Genomic DNA, 27,806 nt, shown 5'->3' on the forward strand with positions numbered 1-27,806 from the left:
GGGATGACAGTAGAGTCGATGGCGAAGGTCATACATAGCCATTGCACAGCATATCGTGGGAACGCATCGCCGGTGGGTTTCACTAAAGTGAAGACGAGACGCCTCGTCCGAAACGAGAGCAGCCGGCGCCGACCGCTTGCTTCAAACAATCACTGCCGTGTCCGCCAAGAACAAAGAGCCCTTCCCTCGCGGTGTAGCCTTAGGCGCGCTGCGGCGTCGCCTCCTCTGTTTCCCTTATCTATGCAATGCGCCCCGTGGCAGCGTGAAAGTTAAAACTTTCAGAGTTTATAGGTCCTCCTCTTCGACTTCATCGTTTTGCTCACTTGACATATTCACTCTGCCTTATTTGGTGAGCTTGTTGGCATTTATATTGTGGATTAATACAAAAAAGCAACACCTAGCCCTACTTTTCATTTATATTCCCTGTTCCGTTTTCACAGAAAGGTGAATAGGGGATCGGAGTACGTGAATGTTACGCAAAAAGTGTTTAATGCTTCAGCAACAAAGCATAGCCTTATCAAGTTCCTCTGAGGTGCGATATACAGGGTGATTATTTTTCTAACGTTTACAGATCATTACTCTGAAATCTGATAGAGAAGCATCGGCGTGGCCTAACCATGTGGATTGCACAGCTAGACGGACACGTGCGTGATAGAACTTAGTGATTGAACAATTACACAGCAAACCGCATATAAATGGCTGCATAATAATACTGCACAATTCAAGCCTTTCGACATAGACACTGAGTCGAGTTCTAAGTTATCAATGATTAGCAGTGCAGTTACAAAATATGGTTAAAATTTAAGCATTTCAGAGCTTGTTAAGCTCATATCCCGCATTCTACAAGTTTAAAATGGTGTCAAAAGCACTTGGATACACAAAATACGAAATACGCTTGCCTGTTTCATGACAAAGAGGCAATTAACGTGGCTTCAACGACAATACTTGCGCGTTCGTGCAGCGATGTCCTGTTATCAATCTAAAAAGCAGAAATCCCACTTAACGAGCTCTTAAAAGCCTATGGCTGAAGCTAAATTTTTTTTAAATGCATAATCATGGCGAAAGTTTTAAAACTGAGCTCAGCTGATAAGTTTACAGCCTTCAGCTTCACAATATATTTCCCTCTCAAATTGAAACTAAAAAGGTTACCTAGCTAATTTTACTTACTCTTCGAGCTCTGTCAAGAACAGAATGTCCGCCTTGCTGTACAATCCATCTTCACAGTCCGCACGAAAGTTTAGCTCTCTGATTTTAAAAAGAGCCCCTATAGACGCTTAAAATATTTCATGTATAAAGGGAGTTTTCCAGTTTTTAACTGGGGCACACGAGGTAGTAACAGAGACGTAGTTGTAAAAAGTTAGTAACGGTGTAAGAACCTACTAAGAAGTTTGCAACGGGAAATAACAGGTTAGCAATCGCTGCAATTACTAACTTTTCGCTCGACTAGAACGTTAGTAACGTTGGTAGAAGTTAGCAATTGCAAAAAAAAACGTTAGTAACTGAAGCCGTTACTAACTTTTTGCTTGCAGTTAGTAATTTTTTACTAGCCTTTATTTAAGAGTGTATGCGCAGTTTCGTGTTCGAAATATGTGTATTGAAGACTATGCCGCCATGAGACAGAGCTTTGTGTTCGAAATAAACGCATTGGAATATATTCTTGTCAGCGAGACACATGTAAAGGTATTTAGAAGCAAGCATCACAGCGCTAAACAATAGCGAACTGCGCTCTTACTGGGAAATAACCGTCGCAGAACCATAGTAGTACACAGAGCGGACGTGCTCACGAGCCTTGCGATTGCAAGAAAAAGAAAAAACATCCAGCCGCCGCCAAAGTCGATCAGTGCAGCACTGCGAGCCAGCACCATGTCCTAATTCCTTTTTTTCTTTGTTCAAGCCGCGTGAGCTGGCAGACGCGGGTAGGCACCGAACTTTCAGAGGGCTCGTGTTTCCGCTATTTACTTCCATGTTACTCTAGGGGTATTGCGAAGGCGGCTGGAAGGAACGCTCTTCCCCTCAAAATCTGTCATGGCTAGAGCTCCTTTTGCGACGAGGCAGCACACGCCATCCGATCAAAATTTGCTTCGACCAGGCAGGAAGGCCTATCAGCTTTGTGTTTCTCTAACGCTTCTATAATGTCCCATAGTAATACGATGAAGTGGCAGGGGGGAGCGCTGTTATGTAATCTGTAATATAATCTACATGCATTTTAAATTGTTTACTGCATTTCTGTATTGGGCGAAGCAGCGATGGTTTAAACGGCCTCTCTGTGATGATTCGCCAAATTGCGCAGTTGCTCAACCTTGGCGTACAAAAAATGTTCAATTACTAATATTGACGGCGCTATGCAAAAGTTAGAGTCCGGCTGTATCGTTTCTTAGCTCTGTAGAAGCTGATAGCTGGCTAAGTGATGTTATCATTCCGAGAGTTATCGTTCCTTCAGGCTACAGTACCGTTGTCTTATCGCCTCCATATCTATATCTCCCAACCAGTTCATTTTTTTTTTTCACTGGAAGATATCGTTCTCTTATCAGTGCAGGATGCCCCGTTTACACATGAATGATGTCAAGCCCTACAGCCTTGACCCGATCGGTTTTCTTATATGCCCGCTTTCCCTATCTCGCCTTGCATATATCTATCTGCACTTGCACTTTTATAATCGTGGTTTCAGTGGAAAGGGCGGTTGACATGAGTAGACGACAGGGTTTTTTATTAAAGTGCCACTTAAAGTGCCACTTCAGTTTTCTTCTTTGAGCAGAGTAAGACGCACTGCAAACGCGCCGGCTGCTACCGAGTGTATTCCTGCATATTTTGTTTCACCAGGACCGTGGTGGTGCTCCAACGTCCCATAGTCCAAGTCTACAAGTTGCAATGCAGCCGAATTTCCTCTTCATTCTTGCTGCGGTCATCTGCCTGGTGAGTCTAAAATTATTATTTAGCGCTTCCACTCAAGTGCTCCTTACAGAAGCCCAATATTTCAAAAAATTATTCGCTAATGCTAGACGCTTTCCTAGTGTCTTTGTCTGCCGGGAGTTTGACAGTGTTGTTGTAAAAACAGCAACGCTTGCAATGTGCAACGTCGATCAGCGCCATCATTACAACTTGTATAACTTTATGCCTTAACCAGAACATTTTGTCGCGCTATCGGAATTTTGCACGGAGTCGCCAACAACAAACTACTGTGAGAACGAACAGAACTACGTTCTTTGCACGTTGCCTTATTTATCGGAACATCGTGGAATTGTTACCACAGTTTCAGTGGAGGACATCATATCACAAGGACTTGATAAGAGTCATTTCATGTGTGCCATTAATGACGAGCAAGCATAGCAGGATATTTCTAAGCTATAATGCAACGCTTTCGGGGCTGTGAGAGCACTGATCTAACGAGTGCACGGTGCCAGTAAAAAATGATTTCCTTCAGCAAATAGAGCTATGTGAACACGAGACACTTCTTCAGAGGAGCATCTCTGAATACATATGGCTCAGGCTCATTCAAGCTCGGAGAACGTTGTACATGTGCAATTTGGTCCACTGATAAAGAGAACACCCCGCCGCGTGGCCACCGCGCTCCGCGGAGCGCCACCTTTATAGCCGTCGAGAATAGGAAACACCAGAAACATGCTCAGTGTGTGCGGATTGTGGAGCCAGCCTTCCGTCGTCTGCTACGGAGGGGGATTAGCCTTCCGTCGTCTGCTTTGCGGAGGGGGATTATCTGAAATGCGAAAGAAACTATATATAACGTGTATTAAGAATATATTTCTTTCTTTTTAGTCTCCGAAAGGTTTCTTCTGCTACACAGCCGCGGCGGATGAGAGACGTCTTTGTTTCTTTCTCATCATATATCTGCTCGTAACCTAGGACGAAAACATAGTGTTTCTGCAAGGGGGCGAGAATAATTCGAGAACTTAAACATCCTGAAAGCATGCTTTCTCGTATTTGTGCTTTTTCGAGTTCACACTAGGTTAGACCTTCGTGTGTTTCGTATTCGCAATTTAAATCAAGGTATATGTGGGTACGTTAAAGTGCATGATTGTGCATATCCAGTGATACGCGACCATTAATGACAATTTCATGGTATAGATCGTTGCGAGTAATCAAACTTAACAGATAGCTCATACAACTGATTCGCCCGTAGAGCCGTCGGCGTCGTTTAAGTAATGCTCGACCCCCTGTATCAAAGTTGGCCGAGGGCTGCGTAGAAAAAAAACAAACATATCATGATAATTTGTTGATCTTGTGTTGCTTATATTGGTGTGTGATATGCGATGCCGATCTAATGAAATCCTTGTGTATATGATTAATGAGTGGCTCAAATAGAGACCAAAGCTCGGAAAAAGGGCACTCTAGCAGGTGTTAAAATAATCATATCGAAAAGCCTTGGCGCGGTGATGTTAAATATGAAAATTTGGAATGTTAATTTGTTTTATTAAATTGAAATATTTGAAAAATTGTAAAACGGGCGCTTCAGAGGAGGCGTTAAATGCTGCTAATGAAACGCCAATGCTTCCTGAAGATAAATGCGAAAATATAGTGTGTAGGCATTCAAATAACTAATAGCAGTAATTGTACAAAAGAGGAATTGGAAAATAGCTGTTCAAAGGCATCAAAATCTTCAAAGGTTCAGAAATAAAGGGCAATGCTTAATGCCGCTAAGAAAGATTAGTGTAATTCATCAGTACCCCAGGACAACTATATAAATCTCTGAGTTAAGATGCTGGACCGCTGCACTGAAGAACACCGAAACTGCGCTTGTAGAAGTTGACTCACTGACAACAAACGAGGTGTGATAGTGAGCCCGCAGCCGAGAGACTGGATCTGGCGAGGTGGGTTTTCGGGGCGTGGAGAGGAGCCGTGCGGACCCATTATATATTTAGGAAGCGATTAGGAATGCTGGGACGCGTTCCGCGCATGTTCGCATTGTGTCCCGCACCGCGGCTCGTTATTTGCAGATAATTTTAAGTCGTCGTTCCGAGCAGTCGCCAAAGTCGTTGTGGGTCATTTAAGTACAGTGGTGAGCAGCCTTGTCTAGAGCGCGCCGACGGTGCTCCGCGGAGCAAGTCAGCGCCATCTGGGTCTGAGTTATGCGTCCAATGCGCATGCGCGGTCAAAATAAAGCAGTGCCTGCTCGTGTGTTCCCGGCCTCATTTCCATTCAGTGCTTGCGCTTCATGATGCCAGGCACACGCTTAATGATAACAGCGGCCTGAAAACAAACGCGTTTCGTGCAAATCACGAAGCGGCTAGGCAAGTGGAATGTGATATCAGGTTATCGCTCAGTTCAAAAGCAACTGCAAGTGATAGCGGATGATCGCGCGTTTCAAACAAATACCATAGCAAATGGTTCGAGAATTGGACCTAGTTGGCTGTTTGGCGTCTGTTTTCGTCCTGTCCGTATAAGGTTACGACCACGCACCATGCAATGCAGGCGTCTCGTATGATGCCGTGCTTTTGGGCCGGGTTATGAGCTATAAGGGACACAGCATATGGCATCCTTACAAATATAGGAACTTGAATTCCTGCACAATTAAGTACAGGGGCGATGAGTGGTTCGTATGCAGGAACGCGCATTTACCCGCTCTCAGTCGGGCTTGCTTTCCTGGCCGTCTCGTTACACCCGAAAAATACGGCGTCATCGCGACGCTCTGGCGACCGTCACCTCACAAATTTGGATACCTCGATGCGGAGAGCGGGGGCGCATCGAGGCACCCTATCACAAATGCAGGCAATGCGACCCTAGGGGTAAGAAAGGTACTCGCAAGGCAGGGGCTGGATGAGGAAGTGATGAGCAGGCATCCTTCTTATTTGTCGCGCATGCGCATGGGATGAATAGCTAAAACCCAGAACCTAACGTTAGATGTCGCTGACTTGCTCCGCAGACTACTAGCGACACTCTCCTCCGCGCCGCGCTTTCCTCCTCGATTCTCCTAGCGCGGCGGCGGCAAGCGTTGCGCACGACACGCTTTTTCTCCTTGTCGCCCGCCGGCTGGCCGCAGCAGTGAGTGAAGCGCGAGTTTTTGGGCCAGGTCTGTGCTCCAGGAGGGCACAAAATTTTTGAAAAATTGCGAGAAAAGCATTGAGAATGCCGAAAGTAAAGTTCATGAATTGATTGGTTTCTTCTTTGAACTGTTTGAATAGGGAATACTGATAAACAAAGCTTTCGGGCGAGGTCTGTGATGCAGACTTTTTAAATCACATGATAAGGTTTTACTTTGTGCACCTAATCTAGTACTGCCTCTGACTTTGTGTCTTTTTTAGAGCGTGAAATCTTTCACCGCGGTAAAACTTCGGAAAACGATCCAGGCTGGTGCTTTGAACTTCAAGATCAGAGAAGGTCAAAGCAGGACTTAGTCTATTTCGCCATCTCTGACAGAAAAATAGAAACTGGGGATACACGCGACGGTACCACATAGGCATCTCGTGCAAGTTTACTCCTTTCGCTCGCTCGCTTCCGCGCACGTGCAGACGTCTCGCGCTGATTTGTCGCGCGGACAGAAAAGCGCACACTGGACGCCACCGGCTCAGCTCGCTGCCTTCACGGCGTGCGCCGTGCGTGCGCTTTCTCTTGCACGAGCACGCGCCTTGACGCGCCCCCGCAGGCGCACCGCGACATGCCACTTGCATTCCGTCTTGATTGGGCAACCTGACGCGTATTTTCATGAAGGATACTCAAACCTTTTATTCACGTCTGCACTGTAGAGCAGAAAACAGGCGGGGATGAGTAAAAATTTATTGTGAATGCGTCCCATGTTAGCAAAAACGTAGAAAGTGCATCTCGAGGTAAGTCCGCTATGTAATTATATTGTCGTATATAATATGTTTAAAACCTGCTAAAGTATCATCAGTACTGTAAAATAAAGTGGCCCGCTCGTTGACCCCCGTTTTCGCCTGTAGCGTACGATCTATATACGAATTTGTTTTTTATTATTACGGCGTTACCAAAGAAAATCTTGTAGTAGAAGAATAAGTATATAGTCCGAAGGAGGTGTTTCTTCAAAGACAAGAGCGTTAACGACCTCATAAGCACATGCGTGCTCCGTGCGCTGCACGCGACATATAGGCTCGCTGGCTCGGAAGGCAGGTGGAATCCAAGCTCGCACTGCATTGTGTTTTATTTCGGTTCTTGTTAAATGGTAGTGCTTCATTTATGATAATATTAGGTTTGCACTCACGAACCATGTGACGCGAATGGGGTGCTTCGTGCGAGTAGTGTCAGTTGAGCCTTAGCTATAAGATCACTTTCTTACTGCACTTTGGACATATCTTCATTAATAATAATAATAATAATTGATTCACTTACTGGCCAATTTTCGAAAATTTGTAAACGCGTCTCAGCAAGGCATGTTTTCCAACGTCGCTCCCACCCCCGAAAAAACCAAAAAGGCAGCTGTGGACACTTAAGGCACATTCACGCTTCAGTGTCAATCGCGGACGTCGCATCTGTTGATTTGCTTGCTTTCAGAGCACTCACAAAGCAGGGAAAGAGCACAGAAAATCGGCAACACTAGACACGCGGGGAGCGAAGAGCAGGATAATCTTCCATCCTCTTCACTTTCTATTCAGTTAAGTTCTGTTCAGTCGTTCAGTCGTGTCCGACTCTTCGTGACCCTATGGACCATTTCACGCCACGCTTTCCGGTCTCCACTATCTTCCTAACATCACATAACTTCATCTGCAGTGCCTCGAGGATGCCATCTAATCATCGCGTTCGCTGCCTACCCCTTCTCCGGGGACCCTCAACATTTCCCAACATCAAATCTTTCTCTAGTGACTCCTCTCTTCTCATCAGATGACCAAAGTAGCTGAGCTTTAACTTTAGAATTGACCCTCCAATGAGCAGTCAGGGTTTATGGTCGACAATATCGACATTTGATCTTCTGGCAGTCCAAGGAACTCTCAAGTCTTCGCCAGCACCACAATTCACACGCGTCAATTCTTCGGCGGTCAGCCTTTTTCAGTCCAACTCTCGCATCCATACATCACAACTGGAAAGACCATAGCACGAGTTATACGGATCTTGGTTGGCAGACTAATGTATCTGCTCTTTACTAGGCGGTCAAGGCTAACCATTGCTCTCTTTCCCAGAAGCAGGCGTCTCCTAATTTCATGGCTGCAATCTCCTTCCGAGGTAATCTTGGAGCCCAAGAAGATAAAATCTGTCACAGCTTCCTTTTCTTGTCCATTGATGCTCCAAGTCTTGATAGGGCAAGACGCCATGATCTTTGTCTTTTTAATGTTCAGTTTAAGCCCAATCTTCTCACTCTCTTCTTGTACGCGCATCAGAAGTCTCTTGAGTTCCACTTCACTTTCTGCCATTAAAGTGGTATCATCCGCATATCTAAGGTTGTTGATACGTTTTCCAGCAATCTTCACTCCAGCTCGTCCAGTTTAAACTATTGTACTCTTTTGATGCCTCTCCAAATCGTCTTTGTCAACTGTCAACATTTCTGAGTTTACGAAGAAAGAGGAAAATGGCTCTTTTCGTTTCCATAAAGAACGCGAGACTTCTCAGAGCGCTGTCATGCGGTTAGAAAACAGGTCTTGCAGACACGCTTCCAGAATCTGCAAAGTTTCACACGTGAGCTTCGTCTTTTGTCTTTTCACCTACTATTGTGGCTGCCCATGACACAATGCTACTTATAGTACCTCCGTTTCGCATCAGCGGAAGCGTTTTTGTATCGCCAAATAACCGCCAGGCACAACGCGATCGCCGCGCGTGCGTAGGAAGCTAGCGAAGCGTCTGCTCCGACGAAGCCCCATCGTTTCACATTTCGCCACCACGCCAGCAATGCAGCGCTGTCGTCGCGCGGCGAAACTTGAGCTTGGGTTCCCTATATGCGCGATGCTGGCGAGGGAAACCATCTTGTTGGCGCCGACGAGGCAAAAGCTGTTTTTAATTTTAATTTGTCGTTTCAATTGCGTCCGCGAAGTTTCTTCTTTTATTGGTTAAACTGGCGGACGGAGTTGAACTCCGGTAATGCGAATTGTCGGGCGAGGCCAGGGTGTAACTTACTTGCTTGACCTGTGTACTAAAGTGCCCCTAGTGCCCCAAGAGTTGTCCTTTCCATATCCTGCAATGTATATGTCGTATTAATAAATCAACGAAACTACACTTACTGATCCGTCCTTGAGATCCTTAAGAAAATTTAATTCCCCGCTTTAACGAGCCCGTACAGAACATACGCACATGGCCTAGAAGTGACTGTTCTGACAAAGGGTACAACGGTTCGAGAGAGTTGGTTATCTAATCAGCCTTAAATCCCTTATTTATCCAAATGCCCTCTACTCTCAAAGCAGGAAGGGTTCGATCTCAAACCTATCCTCCAATCTCAATGCAAAAGCCAGAGTTTGCGGCTCCAGCCATTTCATGTTCTCCTGACGTCACAATACCACTCGACCAATATGTGCCTGGCTCTAGCAATTTCCGCGTACCAGCTATGTATGTGATTTTTTTGTTGACAGCGCAGCGCCGACAATATCGCATTTACTGCAGAAGGGGGACTTTAAAGCTGTCACGCTGAGATATATGATGTCAGCATGAGATATGATAAACAGAGCTTTAAACACAAGGAGCGACCGAGAGATAAAACCCACCTTTAACCGAGTCGTACGAGCATGCCTACATGGCTAAGGATATAAACATGATATATAAGATAGGATATAAAGATATAGAACATTTGATATAATTTTGAGGTATGATTTACAGAGATATAAAAAAGGAGGGAAATAAAGATTAAGTCCCGTATTAACTAAGTCGTACGAACGTTTCTGTGTGGCCAACGGGAAACGCGTATCATTTGGAATACAAGGTTCTCGATGGGAGCAGTTCTCATCTCTTATGTGTCAATTTATCAGCCAAACTCGCTGTTTGCATGTTGGGAGCAGAGGATCATCGGGTTACCTACTTCACAGCTACATAGAACCCTCCTTGTCCTCTTGGGTCACTTTGCGCACTTTCTACAATATCTTTTCCATTGTCTCCCATGACCGAGTGGTGTGCTTGGGGAATGGATTCGTTTCTTCTATTTGCGCGGAAGAGACAGAAGTTATAGGGAAAAGGGGCTTTGACCTGGTTCCCACTTTACCTCTAGGTGGACGCGTTCTACGATTACCGTCGGCCCGTGTACGTGTTCGGGCATATGGCTAACAGCATCCAGGAGTTGGACGATTTCTTGGCTCAGGGAGCGAATGCTATAGAAGCGGATGTAACCTTCTCTCCTGACGGGACCGCCCTCAAGTTCTATCATGGCCCTGGCTGCGACTACGGTAGATACTGCGAAAATCAGACGGCCATCGACAAGTACCTCGCATACTTGAAAGACACAGTCAGTGCAGGTATGAAAACCTCTTTACTATACCTTCTTCCGTTTCTATACCTCATCAGAGGTACTGGAATTTGCACCACCAAAAATACAGGGTGTTAGGTTTGGGTCGCGTGCGCCTGGGTAGCGTACCGCTGCCAGCAGTAATTACATGCGGGTCGCGCGCCCCTCGATAGCGTTGGCCTGGCGGCTCCGTGGACGGCGGACGGCATCAAAGGTGCCAGCAAAGACGAGGCGTCTTTTAACGAAACAACCTTTACTGTAACATCATGAAGAAACGGGCAGTGAAGCTGACCCGGAGAGATTAGACTCTCACACAGCTGGTGTCTAGCGTCGTGCCAACGGCGCGTCAAAGTAGTCTGTCCCAGCGGAGTCGGCCGCTGCTTTTTATAGGTTTTCCAGTTCACAGGGAAAGGAAAACCCTCATAGGAAATGGAGAGCCCGACAAGTCTGGGCACGAAGGGATGACTCAATAGCAGGTGGTCCGACCGCATCTCCTCCACCTCCAGCAGACGGGCGAGAGCGGCGCACTCTCTCACGAGCTCCAGCCTTGGCCGGCGTTTGCACACACAGGCACGCACACACATTTGGCGCGTGGCAAGATCACTTCGAGACTTGCCCGCGGGAGGAAGCGTTGCGCGGCCGATGAACGGCGCCGAAATGGCCGATCCGCTCGCGGTTCTGCCTGTTGCTATGCGATGGCCGCGTCAGCTGTCCCACTTGTCGGTGGAGAAACGTAACAAGGGACACATATCCAGCTAATTCCAAAGAAATAAGCTACTTTTCCAGCGAGGACCGTTCTCATTTTATCTGCATACCAGGGAAGAGATAATTAATATGTTAGAAAATCTTAATCCCGTTAAAAAAGTTGTAGTACTAACCATTTTGTAACCGTTCCTTATATTATCCACCACATATAGACTATCATTACTCGTGCCCTCTGCACAGTTTCCGAAGCTGAGATTGTCCTCATTGCACCTACACGCCGAGAGAGCAATGTTCATTTAAAACAAAATATTCCCGTTAATTAGATTACAATTTTTCGCTTCATAAGTTGTTATACATGTCAGGTATACAAGCAGGGGCCGCGTAAACTGCTACCCCTGGTATAGTTGAACGACCACGCGACTCTCACGTCGGAGATAACAGATATCCAGCACTTATAATCCGACAGTTTTTCTTCACCTTTACATAAAGTGGGATGAAATTAAGAAAAAACTGCACATCACCTTTCAAACCCTACTTTGCAATATAGCAAAAAGGTGAGGGTTCTTCCATAAAACCTTGCATAAAAATTTTACCGATAGTCTCCTTTAGCTTGCTTTTTATTCGTGTAAATGAAGTTATTGTTGCGCACATTGACCATTTTGAAGCGTAGGTTACTAGATTGGTCCCCGATTTTGCAATGACATTTTTTTTGCGACACTTTATACTAGTAGGTTGTAGAGTGAGTTGGGACATGGTCCTATATTACGTGTTCCAGTATAGTGCACATGAGTTTATAGTTTTGCCAACTGCAAAAGTTTTGTCAATACTTCGGAAAATTGTAGTCCAATTTTATTATTTTCTGCTATTTACGTAGGCTCCTCTAATGGCCCACTAACCCTCATGCGACAATAGACAGGCGGTCATTGTGCGGACGTATGCAAAAGCCAGGAGCTTTCGAACAGTGCCTTTAAATTTCCTAGTGAGCGCCGAACACCTGCGATAACTTGCAGTCTGTGGTAATCGGTCGATTAGAGTCCTTGCATCTCACTAAGTTGTGTTGAATTGTGATTCAGACTCATCACAGATCAATGCAAGCGTCCCATGCCCATAGTGCTCACTAACTACAGTGATTCTTCTTTCCCTCTTTTATCTTGTATGCTTGTATGCCATCCACTGGTTCCGTAGGGGCATGAAGATAAATATGTAGCGCGATCTAGCTCTTGTTTACGTGAGAGCAAGTGCCGCTGCACGATTAGTTATGACTAAGCGGAGGTCGTGTACTCTACATCACATTTTAGCAAACGAAAGATCGGTTTCACCACATCGCGTTCATCACATCGCCTTCTTCACCACGGAGTGAAGGGACTTGTTTGTTATGAGCTACAGTCGGGCCTCGACAGGGCGCGGCAAACAATCCGGGGGGTAGCTTTGGACTTCCCTTTTTATTCGAGGGTATCTATGTCGTGTATGCGGTGGCGATGCCAAGCGCCGTAATCAAAGCGCCGGAGGTGCCTGTGTTCTCCCCCCTTGGGCAACGGCCGAGATTGGAGAAGCGTGAGTCTTTACGAATGATGCTGCATTGCACCTCTGGTGTGAAGATAGGGTGGGGAAACTGGGCCAGCTCGGCTGCTGATGAGAATCCTAGCGTCTGGCTATGGCCAAGTTCACCGGATTGAGAAAAGGGCAGGTCTTCCATCTTTATTGCAGTTCAAGTCACGTAATAAAAACAAATCAACGGACGACCTAGCTAAAGCATGTATTCCCTCCACGGGCTCCGCAGGGGCATGAAGATTAACACTTCATGCACACATGTTCGTTGTTTAGCAAACGTGAACAATTCGTATCGCGGTCTAGCCCTTGTTTATGCGAGAACAAGTACCGCTGCACGATTACGCACGATTAGTTACGACTAGCCGCAGGTCGAGTACTGTACATCTCAATTCAGGAAACGAAAGATTGGTTTCACAGCGGAAGTGAAGGTAACACTGTCAAAACCGTTTGAACCACGAATCTTCGTAAAATTCTGATATCCGCTTAATTTTCATTATTTATAAACTACAATTGCAACGAATAACGTACGACCAAGAGCATCCTCATACATTTTTTTAAGGCGCTCCAAAGTATCTGACGCAGCGGAACGACCTCGCTGTACATTTTCAAGTGATCCCCAATAAAAATGTGCGCACTAGGCGCAAGCAAGGTTTAAAGGATGATTTACCTGTGATTTAGCCCTTCTTTTGCTGAGTTCTTTATCTAAATACTTTTTCATTTATTTTTCTTTCTCCCAGCACACTTCAAGACTTGATTGCACAAGATCGCATGATTTTCAGCTAACGTTTACAGATATTGCACTTTTCACCTCTGTTTTCAACGTGTCAGAAACAGACGGTGTACGACCGGCTGTTTCGTCAAATCGAGCCTCACGTGCATCTTCTTTTCTCACATTTCTTCTCACAGATGGAGGAAAACACAAGGACAGAATGCTCCTCCTCTACGTAGACATCAAAACGGGAAATCTGCGCGGAGACAAAGCAAAATACAAAGCTGGCGTCAGTCTTGCTGAAAACCTCATACAGCACCTGTGGAGTGAAGGCAAGTACCAAGCATTTGCCTTAAGCTATACTTTCGACGGCTTCACACCGCCTGTGTGGCAAGCGTGCTGTTCGTCTGACCTCTTTTTTTTTCTTCATTTTCTAGATGGGAGGTCGTTAGCTAATCACCATTCGCTCAGATCGTCAACGCTAATCAGATATTTTCCTGTGTTTGGCTCCTAACGTTATTACCGGTAATGAGTACTGTGTCGTATTAAGAAGATAAATGTTTTCGGGTGCTTGTCTTGTTTTTTCACTCTTTACATATCTTTATTTCAATCCCTGCGAGGGATACGCACATGCGGTCTGCGCAGGTCGATTGTACAGCAAGGCGGGCATCACGTACATGACAGAGCTTGGTGATTAAGCAATTAACGGACATTGGCTATTAAACTTTTTACTTTTGATCTTACGGGCCAACATTATATTAAGCAAATGAACGCCAGCACCATAAAGGATGAACCAAGTTTTATTTTTTTCATTGGCAATGACATTGGAAACAGTTAACGTAAAAAACAAATCGCATTTCTTGCTGGTAAAGCTGACTTCCCGCACTGCACATTTTAGAACATCATCTCTTGGCGTTTTATTGGCGTTTTACGTCAGCTTCGCTGCTTCTACAGCACAAAATGTGCAATCAGTTCCCGTATTTTATGTATTATACGTAAAAGCGACGCCGTTTTAATAAAGTGAATCGCGGTTAGTTAAGTTTGAGTTAGAAATGCCCCTCGACATCTTAGGCGAAGCCAGTCTTTCTATATTAATATAGGGACAAGACATGAAATTTTGAATGATGCACGCAACGCGAGAAGATACCACATCCATTGCTCGAGATGACCTAGGAGTGTCGGAGCCTGACCTCCCGTTCTGGAGAAGGGTTCGAAGCAACATGCATGCCGTTTTCTTCTCTGCTCCGCCGGCCACAAACAGGATCAGACCAGTGTTCGGCGGCAGAGCGCATCAGGAGACGGTGCACTGGAGCGGTCTACTAGGCGGGAAGCAAAGGTAGCAGCTCCTACAGGCTGCTCCGCTTTAATATCTCCAGCAAAGCTGCCGAAGAGCGTTGTTGTGTGCCATTGCAAGATAGCATCTTTTGAGCTGGCCGGATGGGGAAAACTTTTCCAGGAATATTATTCTGAAAGCAATATTACGACCGCCAAAGCGAGACCTCCGATGGCCGCAGCTACGCCGTGAAGATGAGCCGTGAAGAGGCATAACTACAGTCCCCTCATACGAAACTCCGCCTGACATGACACTTGAATTCGCGTTACCCCTATGCTAAGGGCAAAAGCTGCCAACTAGGGTCGCTCCTTTCGTATGGCAGGGTCATATCAGAATCAGCACGCAAGAACAATTGGCATTAGTTAACCCTACGTGACTCAGGCAAGTCCATAGGACTTGTTTGAAGGGTGACATCATATGTGGGCTGATAGCTTACGCTCTCGCGTCATAGCCTTAAAGGATGAGCTTAAGTGTGCCCAATAGTGTAGCACCTTACACTGATAGGGCGTGATAGGGGAATAATGAAGCGGGGAAAAGAAGCTTCGCCGTTGCTTTCGCAATTCAACTAGGGTTAACCAGAGCTAATCCATAACAAGACTTCTTAAGGTGCGCAGGTTTGCGCATTTATTTACTGCGATTCTAAATATATCCTAAATCCGACATAATGACCCAAAACTTACATAAAACAACGACACACTATGCACTGTCCCAGTGCACAACTTGTCCCCATTGGTTGTCATCGCGACTGCGGTGAACTGAAAAGTTTTACACGAAAAAGAAAAATTGTATGCGAAAGAGGACCAGGAAATCTCGCCAGTTTACTCGTGTGATCGAAGTGGAGTCATTGGTTAATTATAGCCAAAACGGCAATGAGATGTTAAAATGGCCGAGCGAGCTAATGTCGACGTCCAAACGAACGTGATGCCACGCAATCGCTAGACGACGTGTTCCGAAGTCTGAATGAAAACGGGCTAATAAGTGGTCGAGATCGATCACAAATTGTATAATAGGTGTCAGATAATTAAAATAAAATACACTTAGGCCAAACGATTGCGAGGAGGAGGAAGCAAGACTAAATAGAGACGGGCAAACATTTCCATGCTGAGCCTCTTGCAACCGTTTGTCGCCGTTGCGCGCTTCTACCAACGGTGACGTCTTGGAGAACCGGCGACGAGGCACATCTGAGTGCGTTGGGAAGGAGGAGCGCCGGCACAAAAGACATAGCGGCCGCCCATTGCTGGGCAACGTTAACAATTCACCACTTGATGATTACTGCCTAGCTTGGTACACAATGTCGTGAACAATGCAGCTGCTATCATAATATCCGCAATTTGAAACCTCTACTAGTGGCGCATCATATACTGTGTGTAGCATAAACGCTCAGGCTTACGCATTTCTCCAGTGCAGATCATGCAGCCCTCTCTGGTTTTTCAAAAGTTTGATTAACTGATGTGAAAGACGGAATAAAGTAGATGTCAAGAAACCTTCGCTAGAGGGTACAATGCATTCATGACTCTTAAAAAGCGTTCACCTGATTTCAATTTGAGCAAACGTTTGTTTGTTGTTTTTGTCTTTTTGTTGTTGTTGTTCACTTTTTTTATCTAGGTCCGCTCGCCTGCCGTAGGTTTGAAGGCTATGTTCTGCGGAAAATCGAGATTGGCGTTTGCGGTGAGATTAAATATTCATGATTCTGCCTGTGGCAAAAGATAGTTCTCAGGGGACATGAACGCGAACTTCTTATTCATTGCGAGAAATGTGAAATATCTAGGCTACTTAACCAGACCGCTGTCTTGAGCTGCGATTTTGGTAGTAGTGCTTATGAGATATATGAGTGTTTACGTGGTCGAACGCAGCACTTCTGAGTTAACGTGTTAGTTAAAGGAACGCTTTATATGTCGCGCGGACTACACATAGCGTATATCTTACGACTGTATAGTGATGAGTACCTGTGCGATAACAAATGTATAAATTAATTGATTGGTGATTAGAAGAGCAGCAAACTGCATTACGTGAGCGACTGTCTACAAGGGTAGCCGCAGGCGGAAGCATAATGTTATCACGTCATACATTTAGGGGCGCAGCTGAAGTGTTTGTAAATTATAGCTGAAACGGTCAGGATTTCTCTTATAATAATGAATTGAAACATGTATTTCGGCAGTACGAGAAATTCCCTGTCCAGAAAGGACCCTCAGTTCTGAGCAGCGTTTACTTTCAAGGATAAATTAAAATATAAGAATAAAGGAAACACTAAGCTACCACCATTTAATACTATGACACGCCATTTCTATAGGGGAGAAAAAATAAAACAACGTGCGTAGCGACTTTCTTCTCTGCGCTGCGGGAGCCAAATGGCCAGAGCGAGGACGGTAATGTGTTATGGAAATACATTACGAGGCTGACTCAGTCTTGCATCAGCGGAAGCAGTCATCCACGCAGACACGGACGTTGCGACACCGTGCATAGAAATAAATAGGATAGTGTGATCGCTTACTGTAATCCGCCACCATGCATTCCACTGCGCATGCCCAAGTATGGTCACTCGCGCACAAGGCTGGTCCAAGTTGCTGACTACCGCTTCACTAGCAGCAAATTGTGGCTCCGTGAGCCTCACCAGGTCTCGCGGTGCGTAACATCTAGCCCCTCACTACCCAAATAAAGATCTGAGTTTGAACAAGTGCAACTTGTCGTCGCTGCATCCGTTGCCGATGCGGAGACGACGTCGGTTTTTCATGGGACACGAATCAACTATGCCACCATTTAAACCATGTGGAGGCTAAGAGGAAGAGAAAATGTCGTTGCCAGAGGCAACCAGCCGCAGCGCCACCATCACTCACCCTGCGAGGTGGTAAATAGAGGGCAGGATGGAAAAAGAGGGAGCACTGTGTGCTCATGAGTGCATTAATTTGTTTTGATTTAGTTTGTCACGTGCTGTGGAGAGAACGCGGTAGGTGATAAACAGACACTAACTTTGTATTGAAAAGAAACTATTGGGCTGACTTGCGCCCGCAACATAATTTAGCTACACGGTGGCGGCGATAGCAGAAAACGTGCTCCTGTTGTCGAATTATGAAACACCGCAGAATTCGGCAGCTTTCAATTTAATGTCGGCAAAGAACCATCTACAGAACCGGGCGAAGGAACCAGTAAAGGTCTGGAACGATGCGGCAACTGTGAGCTTTGCGGCGATCCCTCGGGAATACTATGAGCGCATTCCACGCTACACAAAAAGTGATAATGCGACATCTCATGACATCCAGCATGGAAAAGATTGTTCGTCGCGCTACTATCAATAAGGCTACTAGCTGGTGCTCTTGAAAAGAAGTACAAATAAAGGTTTCAGTGGTTCATCGCCATATAGTTTAAAGATCGCATGAAATAAAATTTACTAAAACTATATGAAATGCGCGCGAACAATGCCTATCCTACTATTCCTATCTGTGGAGCAAAAGTTTCTAAGATAGCATCTTTACCCCTGAACATATTGGCGATCTAGTGTGGTGCTCTTGATCTCCCCCCTTAACTCAACGCAAGAAAACCAACAAAGAAAGCAAGTTGCGCCGTCGCCCTACTGCGACCAGAACCGCTTTCCTCATTACAGAGGGTCCAATGAGTGGGCATACCTAGCAAACACCGATTACGTCATCAGGGGAAAAGGCGTAGAGATTCCTCGCCCTAGGCGGGTTGAGAGAGGTTGTCAGGAACATTTAGTAAAAAATATTTCTAAATTACGAGTTTCACATGGATCTTTTGAATTTAAATGTGATATTACGACCATCTCTATGAATTGCTTAAAATCAAATATTACCGCAAGTAAAGTGTCAGGGGTCATTTAACGTCTCAAAGCAATTCCGGCAATGAGGAACGTCATACTAGAGGGCGTGAGAAATATGACCACCTGTGGTTATTCACGTGTACTGGTGTCAAGCAATACACGGGGGCTTTGTTTTTCGCTTCCGTCCAAAAGCACCAGCCTTGGCCGGGATATAACCCGAATTGGGGGTTCAGCGGTCGAGCTCCCTAGCGTAGCCACCGGAGGAGGATGTGAGGGGTAATAACACGACAGCATTGTCGCCGCTTCAGCGATGAACGAAGAACTGTTTGGCGACGGCTCAGTCCTCAGTTTAGCGTGAGGAAAATCAGCATTGGTATAATCGGTTTGACGTCAGAGGTGGATAGGTAGAATTGATAGCCAAATATTGCGTGGTAAAGATAACTCACGATGGATGTGATGGGGTTCGAAGACACGGAACTTGGATCCAGAGTCGCACTCGCAGACCTTAGGCCAGCAGTTATGTTTGCCTAACCTATTTATAGCGGGAATTTTTATTCTGTGGTTTCATACCGGGATTTTATTCCGATTAGATTGTCCCAAGCTACAAGCTTCTACGAAGATGTAGAATCGTCAATGCGAAAGGTAAAGAAGCAGTATACTGTACTAATTGGCGACTTCAATGCCATGGTAGGGAAAAAGCAGGCTGGAGACAAGGCAGTAGGTGACTATGGCATTGGTTCTAGGAATTACAGGGGGGAGTCACTGGTTGAGTCTCCAGAGCACAATAACTTACGAATCATGAATACCTTCTTCACCAAACGGAAGAACCGTAAATGGACATGGAAAAGTCCTAACGGGGAGACTAAAAATGAAATTGACTTCATAATATGTTCAACCCCCGCCATTATGCAAGATGTAGAGGTAATCGGGAAAGTGCGATGCAGTGACCACAGAATGGTTAGGTCCCGAATTAGCCTGAATCTTTAGAAGGAACGCAACAGACTATTAAGAAAGAAACCCATCAACGAATTAGCTGTGAGGAGGAGGGCAGACGAGCTCAAGATCTCGCTACAGAATAGGTACTCAGCTCTAACCGCGGATGGCGACATTACCCTAGAACCAAGGAACAATAATTTCAGAGATATCATTACTGAGTGCGCGGTAAAAGTAGGCGGTAGGATATTTAGAGAGGATACCGGTAAGCTGTCTAAGGAGACGAAAGATTTGATTAAGAAACGCCAGAGTATGAAAGCTTCCTTTCCAACAGACAAGATCGAATTGGCCGAGATATCAAAGCTAATCAATAAGAGCAAGGTGGCCGATATAAGGAAGTATAACATGGAGAAAGCTGAGCATACTGTGAAGAACGGATGAAGCCTTAAAGCGGTAAAGAAGAAATTGGGCATAGGCAAAAACCAGATGTATGCGATAAGGGACAAAACGGTCAACGTCATCACGAATATGGACAAGATAGCCAAAGTAGCCGAGGAGTTCTATAAAGATCTCTACAGTAGCCAAAGTATTCAGGACCGTGATGAGATTGGCGGTAGGGAAAAACAGTCAGACGTTCCACCAGTGACGAAGGACGAGGTCAGGAAAGCATTAGAAACTATGAAAAGGGAGAAATCAGCTGGAGAGGATCAGATAACTACGGATTTGCTGAAGGACGGGGGGGATATCGTGCTAGAAAAACTGGCCACCCTGTATATGCAGTGCCTAGTATCAGCGACGGTAGCGGAACCATGGAAGAATGCAAACATTATCCCCATTCAAAAGAAAGGGGTCTCTAAGGACCTTAAAATTACAGACCAATCAGCTTACTGTCTGTTACGTCTAAGGTATTTACTAAGGTAATCGCTAATAGAATCAGGGCAACCTTAGACTGTAATCAAGCAAAGGATCAAGCACGTTTTCGGAAACGGTACTCTACTATCGATCATATCCATACCATCAATCAGGTGATAGCAAAATGCTCCAAATATAACCAGCCCTTATACATAGCATTCATTGATTACGAAAAAGCATTTGACTTAGTTGAAACCCCGGTGGTGATGCAAGCATTGCGAAATCAGGGGGTAGATGAGCCGTGCGTGAAAGTGCTGAAAATATATATATAGTGGCTGCACAGCAACCATAGTTCTGCATAAAGAAAGTAACAAAATTCCCATAAAAAAAGGTGTTAGGCAAGGCAAGGAAACAATCTCCCCAGTACTATTCACAGCTTGCTTAGAGGAAATATTCAGATAATTGGAATGGGAGCAGTTAGGAATAAGGGTAGATGGAGAATACCGCAGTAATCTGCGATTTGCTGATGACATTGCCTTGCTAAGCAACTCGGGGGATGAACTGCACATAATGATTGATGACCTAGACAGGGAAAGTAGAAAGGAAGGCTTGAAAATCAATATGCAGAAAACTAAGGTAATGTTCAATAGCCTCGGGAAGGAACAGCAGTTTACATTAGGTAGCGAAGTACTGGAAGTAGTAGGCGAGTATGTCTACTTAGGAAAGGTAGTAACCGCAGATCCGGACCATGAAAAGGAAATAACAAGAAGAATAAGATTTTGATGATGCTCATTTGGCAAGCACTCTCAGATTATGACTAGCAGCTTACCGGTATCGCTCAAGAGGAAAGTATACAACAGTTGCATAATACCTGTACTCACCTATGGGGCTGAAACGTGGAGGCTAACGAAAAGGATTCTACTTAAGTTGAGGACAACGCAGAGGGCTATGGAACGAAAAATGGTAGGGGTAACATTAAGAGATAGGAATCGTGCAGAGTGGGTCAGAGAAATAACTCAGGTTACCGGCATTGTAGTGAAAATTAAGAAGAGATGGTCATGGGAAGGACATGTAGTGCGAAGAGAGGATAACCGATGGTCGCTTAGGATAACAAACTGGATTCCAATGGAAGGAAAGCGTAGCAGGGGGCGGCAGAAAGTTAGGTGGGCGGATGAGATTAAGAAGTTCGCAGGGGTCAAGCGGATGCAGCTAGCACAGAATCAGGTTAATTGGAGAAATATGGGAGAGGCCATTGCCCTGCAGTGGGTATAGTCAGGCTGATGATGATGATGATGATGATGATGAGATTGTCCCAATTTTTGTTATTGCTGCCTCGTAGTGCATTTACGGCTGTAACAATCCTCTCATCGCTCTTTGGAGCTCACGAGCGTGGATCCACTATAGTCGCCACACTGTGAGACGATCACGGCTTCAATAGGGTTAACCTTCATAGGCTTCAAGTTTGCCTTCATGCTGTTCGCAATGATTGTAGTCTTTTGTACTCTATATTGTACTACGCGTCTCTCAGTGCGTTTTTTTTTTCTTTTGTGGAATAAAGTCTAATAGGAAAATAATTAAGTTAACCAAGTTTATATCGGGTTGGCTAAATTTTACCGGAAATGCTTGGAAGATTATTCTCAATGTGCTTTAAGTCTTGTGTTCATGAACAGCTGTATCTCACTGATCACCTTCGATAGGTTGAGCATTATATCATGCAGATGCAAGTGATGAAGTGTTGCAGCTAGTATTTACGCTGAAAACGAGTCTCCTTTACGTTCCTTCCGCAGCTAATTCCAGGCGACCTTGCTTTTCTTTTAGAGTGGGGAAGATGTGTTAAGTATGTGTTAGACCCCAATAAGAGGGTGGCTCTGCGCTTAGCTTCAGCTGAAGCCTACCTGTGTTGTTCATATACAGCCTCAGCCTGCGAGTTCTCATGTGATATCTAGTAGACCGTGGGATGCGAGGGGAACATTCGAGAAAATAATGAAAGGGAGAAAAAGGGCGTCGCGCAACCGCGTTGTGTGCAACTGTCCGCTGTGTGTCCCCTTGATGATTGCCAGAGGGCGCTGCGCAATCACCCACATCTCTCGTTCTCCCTCTCATGGCGTTACTACATAAAACGCTGCGCGTTGCTCGGCAGTTGCAGTCCATTCGATCACCTAACGTTTTTGATCTTTTATAATAATAATTGGATCACATTAAAGGCGCAGTATCTGTCACACCTGTTTCTGTGGACAACTTAACCGCGCTATAAGGAAAGGGAGGAAGATTAAAGTGAAAGCAGAAAGAGAAAAAGGGGTGCCGGTAGTGGAGGGTTCCGGAGTAATTACGATTACCTCGAGATGTTTAACGTGAACTGACATCGCACAGCCCACAGGCGCCTCTTCATTCCCTTCATCGAAACACAGCCGCCAGCGGTTGAGATCGAACCCGGGTACTCCGGCACAGTTTTCGGGCATCTTTACCACTGCACTAAGGTTGCGAGCTGACGAATTTTTTGTGTACCATTTTTGCAGTTCCTTCAAGTCGCATGGTGAATGTGCTGCTGTCGATCTACACGACGACTGACAAGAAAGTCTTCAGAGGGGCACTGCATACACTGGCGTCGCATGATAACAGCTCTGATTTTATTGACCACGTGGGTAAGAATAACATTTTGCTTTTTCAGCTTCTTTGCACAACTGATTCTTTTCTATTTTAATTATAACAACTTTGAGGAGGAAAGAAGTATATCAATAAACTTAAAATAAGGGTATGTGGAACAGTAAATCACACTCTAAACGAAAAAAAAAATTAGCAGCTGGGGCCAATTTATTCAATTCATTTGTCCCTTATGACAAAGCTGGGGCATTTTGAAATTACATTGATTGCTGGTGTGAACTAGAAGCTAGTGTCGATGCCTTTATGCAGCGAAGGCGCTATGGGTGCTCTCTTTTTGTCTCGGAAAGCTCCTCCACATACTATGGTAGAAAGAAAGACCTTATAACGAATTTTTGGGAGAATAACTTCATATGCTTGCCTGAGAGAACTGTCACTCATATTCTGTGCAGGGCACACCGATTCGAATAACGCATTTTTGATATTACGATATTACTTTCGGTATTTAACCATAGATGTTGGCAGATTGTATAGAGAAGATATGTTTGGTATGAACATCTGCAGTAGCAATGCCGCATGGCTAAGAGATCCTGTGGCTATATTAGCAACAAATTTTTGTCTTGCTGCAAAAAACAAATACAGTTGCCTAGCTAGGCGGAACGTAATACCAGAAGCAAGAATCCACAACCACCTAGCGTGAATGCACATCGCAATTTGTCTAGTGCCCTCAAACAACCTCTGCGTTTACCCACAAGACCAAGTGGGGATGAAGAGAAGGGCACGGTTAGGTTATTCCCCCTTCACTCTCCGGCATGACCACTGCTTTCTTCGCATCCACTCAGTCAAAATAAAATTCCGCGCATCCCAAAAATCTGGACAGACTCGTACACATGGGTTTCGGGCGAGTGTTGCTGCAGCATTCGGGTGTCTTTGTTCATATTTCTCAATTAATTCGAACAGTAAGGAAAGAACCGTACACCCGAGATATTAAACTCCAAATAGTAGTTATTGAAATAATTGGGCACGTTGGCTTTCTCATGCTTTTTCGTCGAAGGCGAAACATCACAAATATAGAAGATATGAAAACAATACACTTCATGGTTTAAAATCTATTTCGCGCGCGACATTTGAGAACCGCTTCAAACACAAGCCGACGCAATATCAGCCGCACTCAGAGATAGTTCAAGGACTATGAACTAGATACAGAGGAACTATGTTCAAGAGGGTGGAATATACCCATTGAACCCGCAATATAAATATCTGAACAAGAGATTGCTATTGGCCACGGTTCTGGGAATGGAAAAGTAAGATAAATGGTGGTGTATTTGAAGAAGCAACTTCCGTCTCTATCACGATCTTCAAAATTGTGCGTTGCAATTAAATTGCTCTTGCACAACTCAGAGCAGGTCACTCTCTTTTTCATATGCCGCAAGGGAAAGTTGTGTTGCGATGCTCGATCGTATCTGGTGTGCTAGAGCGGACATGACGTCATGCCAAATTTGCTCAATTTTGTGCGTTCTTTGCGAAAGCATGTACAAGATGTTTTAGGTGTGTTGAACCTAGTATCTTCCATTGGGTTCATGTGTTCTATTTTGGTCGTTACGTGTCAAACGAAAAACTACTTGTGAAGTATTACGCGCAGTTATCGCTCATTGCTGACAATGTTTTCCAGCTGAGCTTCCCATTATTTTGTTTACAAAGATTTCTAGCGAAGGAATAATCGACTTTGGCGTTGCATCTAATAACCTACACTTGCCTTCGTATTTAACGCTGCTACGGACGTAGTGCATGACTGCTGTGCCAGGAGAGTCTTCAGTGAGAATTTTGCCGGAGATTTAAGTCAGTAGGGTTGGCAGAAAGTTAGGGTATGGGGTGTTGTATTTTTTTTTCCGACTCCATACACTTCTGCGGCAGCAATTCCCCCGTCCGTGCCAGTATATCCCAAAGTCAATACAATCTGAAAACTTTCCACCGAAATTTATTCATTTCAACCTTCTCCTGATATAGTTATTCACCACGTCGTCTGTCGCTGGAGGCAGTAGCGCTGCAGTAGCTGCGTATGAGTGTGTCAGAGTATCCTGTTCTCCAATCCTATTTCTTATGGCCCTCGTAATCCTGTTGACGGCTCCAGCAAGGCTAGCAATTCGACGTGTAAAATTCAGCCCCTGGGTAGGTGGCATGTATTCTGTCCCTTATATTGGGGCTCTAATACTGGCTTTAATTTTTTATTTCAGCGTCGATGTGTATGTTCAGCTTCCCTGTTATCGCCATTCCTATCTCTAAAAACCTGGCTAGCCACTGTTTCGCATATTAGTAGGTGATGGTGGCCTTAAGTTCCGGTATCTACAGTTCCCACTCTTGTCATGTGTTTGTTCCCTAGGGACCTCAGTGTATTTTGGTTAATCGACTTGTCTCCTTACATGACCAGCTTCCCTTAAGACATGTTTTCTAGCCGGGGTCGCACACGTAATTTTATTTTATTGATGACGTATCGCATCGCTGGGATGGTTAAAAGGGTAAGCAGCTCTTTTCTGCCCATATGGAATCCTGCTTACCAGAACCGCTTTACAAAGCGTTCGGCACGTTTTCCCACGCTCCACTATAGTGTTTTCGCGGCTGGTAAAAGACGTGCTACACCGGGACCGAGCTACGCTGCAGTGTATGAACCTGTTCGCGAGTTTAAAATTTAAACATAACTGTAAACATCGCTCAGAGCTACGTGCCTTAAAGTTCAACCCAAGCCGTGATTTTCACATTTCTTGCTGATCTAAGCAGTGCTGCTTTATAAGGATACGCCATAGTAAACGGACCTTACGTTCACAAGAATACCTTTCCCTTAAACCTCACACGCTATGAGCAACACTTTACTCACTAGGTGCTGAGTAACGAGTGCTTTGTACAATCGTCGATATTGCCTGGTTTGGGGAGTGGAGGGCTGCGTTGGAGGCTGGCTGCACGTCTAGTGATATGGAGTAAAATCGCGCTCTCGCATGCAATTCTCTACAGTCTGCGATCTTCTCCCCTCCTCTTACGCAGGCTTGGACGTAAGCGGGACCAATCTCCTGTCTACGATTGCGAGCATGTACAACGAACTCGGCGTGGCTCGCCATCGCTGGCAAGGGGACGGTGCAAACAACCTCTTAATCAACCTCTACCCGACGTTCAGGATGTCCTTCATCACTGCTCGACGATCGTACGACCTTTCGGATCAAAATTACGTGGACAAGGCGTACGTCTGGACGGCCGACAACGCCTTCACGATCCGTCGATTTTTGAGGTGCCAGTTCTTTCCTGTCGTGATCGTCCGTTAAGCATAAGCGGCTCTGAAGACGCAACGGGGCTGCTCTTTTCTGGGCACAAGGTCATAGGCTGCTTAACTGATTCTGAAAGGTAAATTAACAGGTAGGCGAAAGAGTTTAAAATAAAGGGCATCGCTGTTATGTTTTACCGAAGAATGCATTTCAGCACGCAGACGTCAAGCCAGAATATATCTCAATATAATGGCAATATTAAACAAACACAGTGGCGTTTAAAAAGTTATATTGAAGGTAAATTGAACCTCAGTGTTCACAACTCATTCAATATATGAAACGATGTAGAAACATGTGGTAATCCTAACGTCGAGTTTTGTTCACTATTCAGACGTTCAACTATAGGGCGTCTGCGCAGCCTTTGACCCTTGCTGGTAGCGCCAGCGCAGTGAAAATGCTTGAATAAATGAGCACAGAACTATGGAAGGCAGAAATTTGCAGCTACAGGCCGTATCACTGCTATTCGGCAAAGCCTATATACCTGCACACAAACCCTAGCGGTGAATATGACAAGGCGTGCAAGAAGGCGTTGTGAAAACCTATTGTATCTTAATTTTACCAAGTAAATATATTGTGTTCTGGCAACAGGAGAACACATCTTAGGATACAGAATGACTAATTCAAATGCATTGTAAACTGCTGTTTCACTGTCTAGCTTGTATCGAAATTGTGCATCAATATCCTAGTTATCTATACATGCAATACTTTGCGATCTCTTCCTATTTTGGTATTTATTGGTTTTGCTGTGCATCTATTGGAAGAACCTGTTTAAGAGCAGACATTTTCAGACGCTTTTATTGCCCGAAGCGTGAACCTATACGCCTAAAGAACACGTTCATTATTGACAGTAGATGACGTTTACCTTATAGCGACGCCCACATATTACTCACATGGGTATCTGGAGAAACAGCACTTCCCGACGGCCCATCCCAAGGCTGCTTGAAGTGCTTATAATAATTGCATGGCTCCAGGCAGCCGCGTGTTTTGCGAGAAGTACTTCAGTGAAATAGTTATTTACACTTAGATATTATAAAACTGAGTTAATCAAATTGTTTACATTTGATAAGAAAAGTTAGCACGAAATTGGTTAGAACGGAAGTTAGGGATATGAAAAAAAAAATAAGATGTTGGCGCACCTCAGTTTTCGCCGCTACAAAAATATTGCCAGCTGTTTTTTACCTTTCTGTTTTATCCTGCGTATTTGGTGCTTCAGAGAAAGCGTGTTAAGGAAGTATGCATTTATATTTTCTTTCATTTTGATTTCGGTTTGATTATCTTTTATTTCAGCAGAATTTTCACGGTGAAATAAAATGACTAATGACACGACCGCCCTAGTCGGTGTGTCGCCGATGATATCCATGCTTCTGCAGCTTTGTAAAGAAAATAAATGTTGACGAAAACTACAGAAGGTGTAGAACTCCGATGACTAGTGACGTACACGGCCGGTTTAGTTGGGGCGCAACAGAGGATCAGCTTACTAATAACTTCTTTACTCGGGCAAGGCCGTAAAAACCATGCTCGCGAAACTTTCTTTTCCCAGGCAGTATCAGTCACAATAAATCTAGTCGGACTTGTCAGATACATCGTAAGGCCCCTTTATTCAATAGCATTGGCAGCTTTCCGACACTATGGTGTAGGTCTGATACGAGCTTAAGTAGTTGATTTCATCGGAGCGTTCTTTGGTAGTTAAAGTGGTTCATTTTCATATTACCTGTGTCGCC

The 27,806-nt window shown here is 44.9% G+C and overlaps 1 protein-coding gene across 1 annotated transcript in view; it reads left to right on the forward strand.

Annotated features, from left to right (window-relative positions):
• The first annotated feature begins 2,746 nt into the window (after positions 1 to 2,746).
• The window catches only part of LOC146177983 (dermonecrotic toxin SPH-like), a 31,055-nt gene continuing 5,995 nt past the window's right edge, over positions 2,747 to 27,806 (forward strand). Inside the window, exons 1-5 of the mRNA XM_084581873.1 lie at positions 2,747 to 2,913; positions 10,088 to 10,331; positions 13,484 to 13,618; positions 22,693 to 22,818; positions 25,811 to 26,051. Of these exons, the coding sequence (XP_084437999.1) occupies positions 2,869 to 2,913; positions 10,088 to 10,331; positions 13,484 to 13,618; positions 22,693 to 22,818; positions 25,811 to 26,051 (791 nt within the window). The 5' untranslated portion in view covers positions 2,747 to 2,868. The remainder of the gene's footprint in view (positions 2,914 to 10,087; positions 10,332 to 13,483; positions 13,619 to 22,692; positions 22,819 to 25,810; positions 26,052 to 27,806) is intronic.

This window comes from Amblyomma maculatum, chromosome 10 (genome assembly GCF_055883805.1).
Source record: "Amblyomma maculatum isolate TAMU_Amacu chromosome 10, ASM5588380v1, whole genome shotgun sequence".
NCBI classification, from domain to species: Eukaryota; Metazoa; Arthropoda; class Arachnida; order Ixodida; family Ixodidae; genus Amblyomma; species Amblyomma maculatum.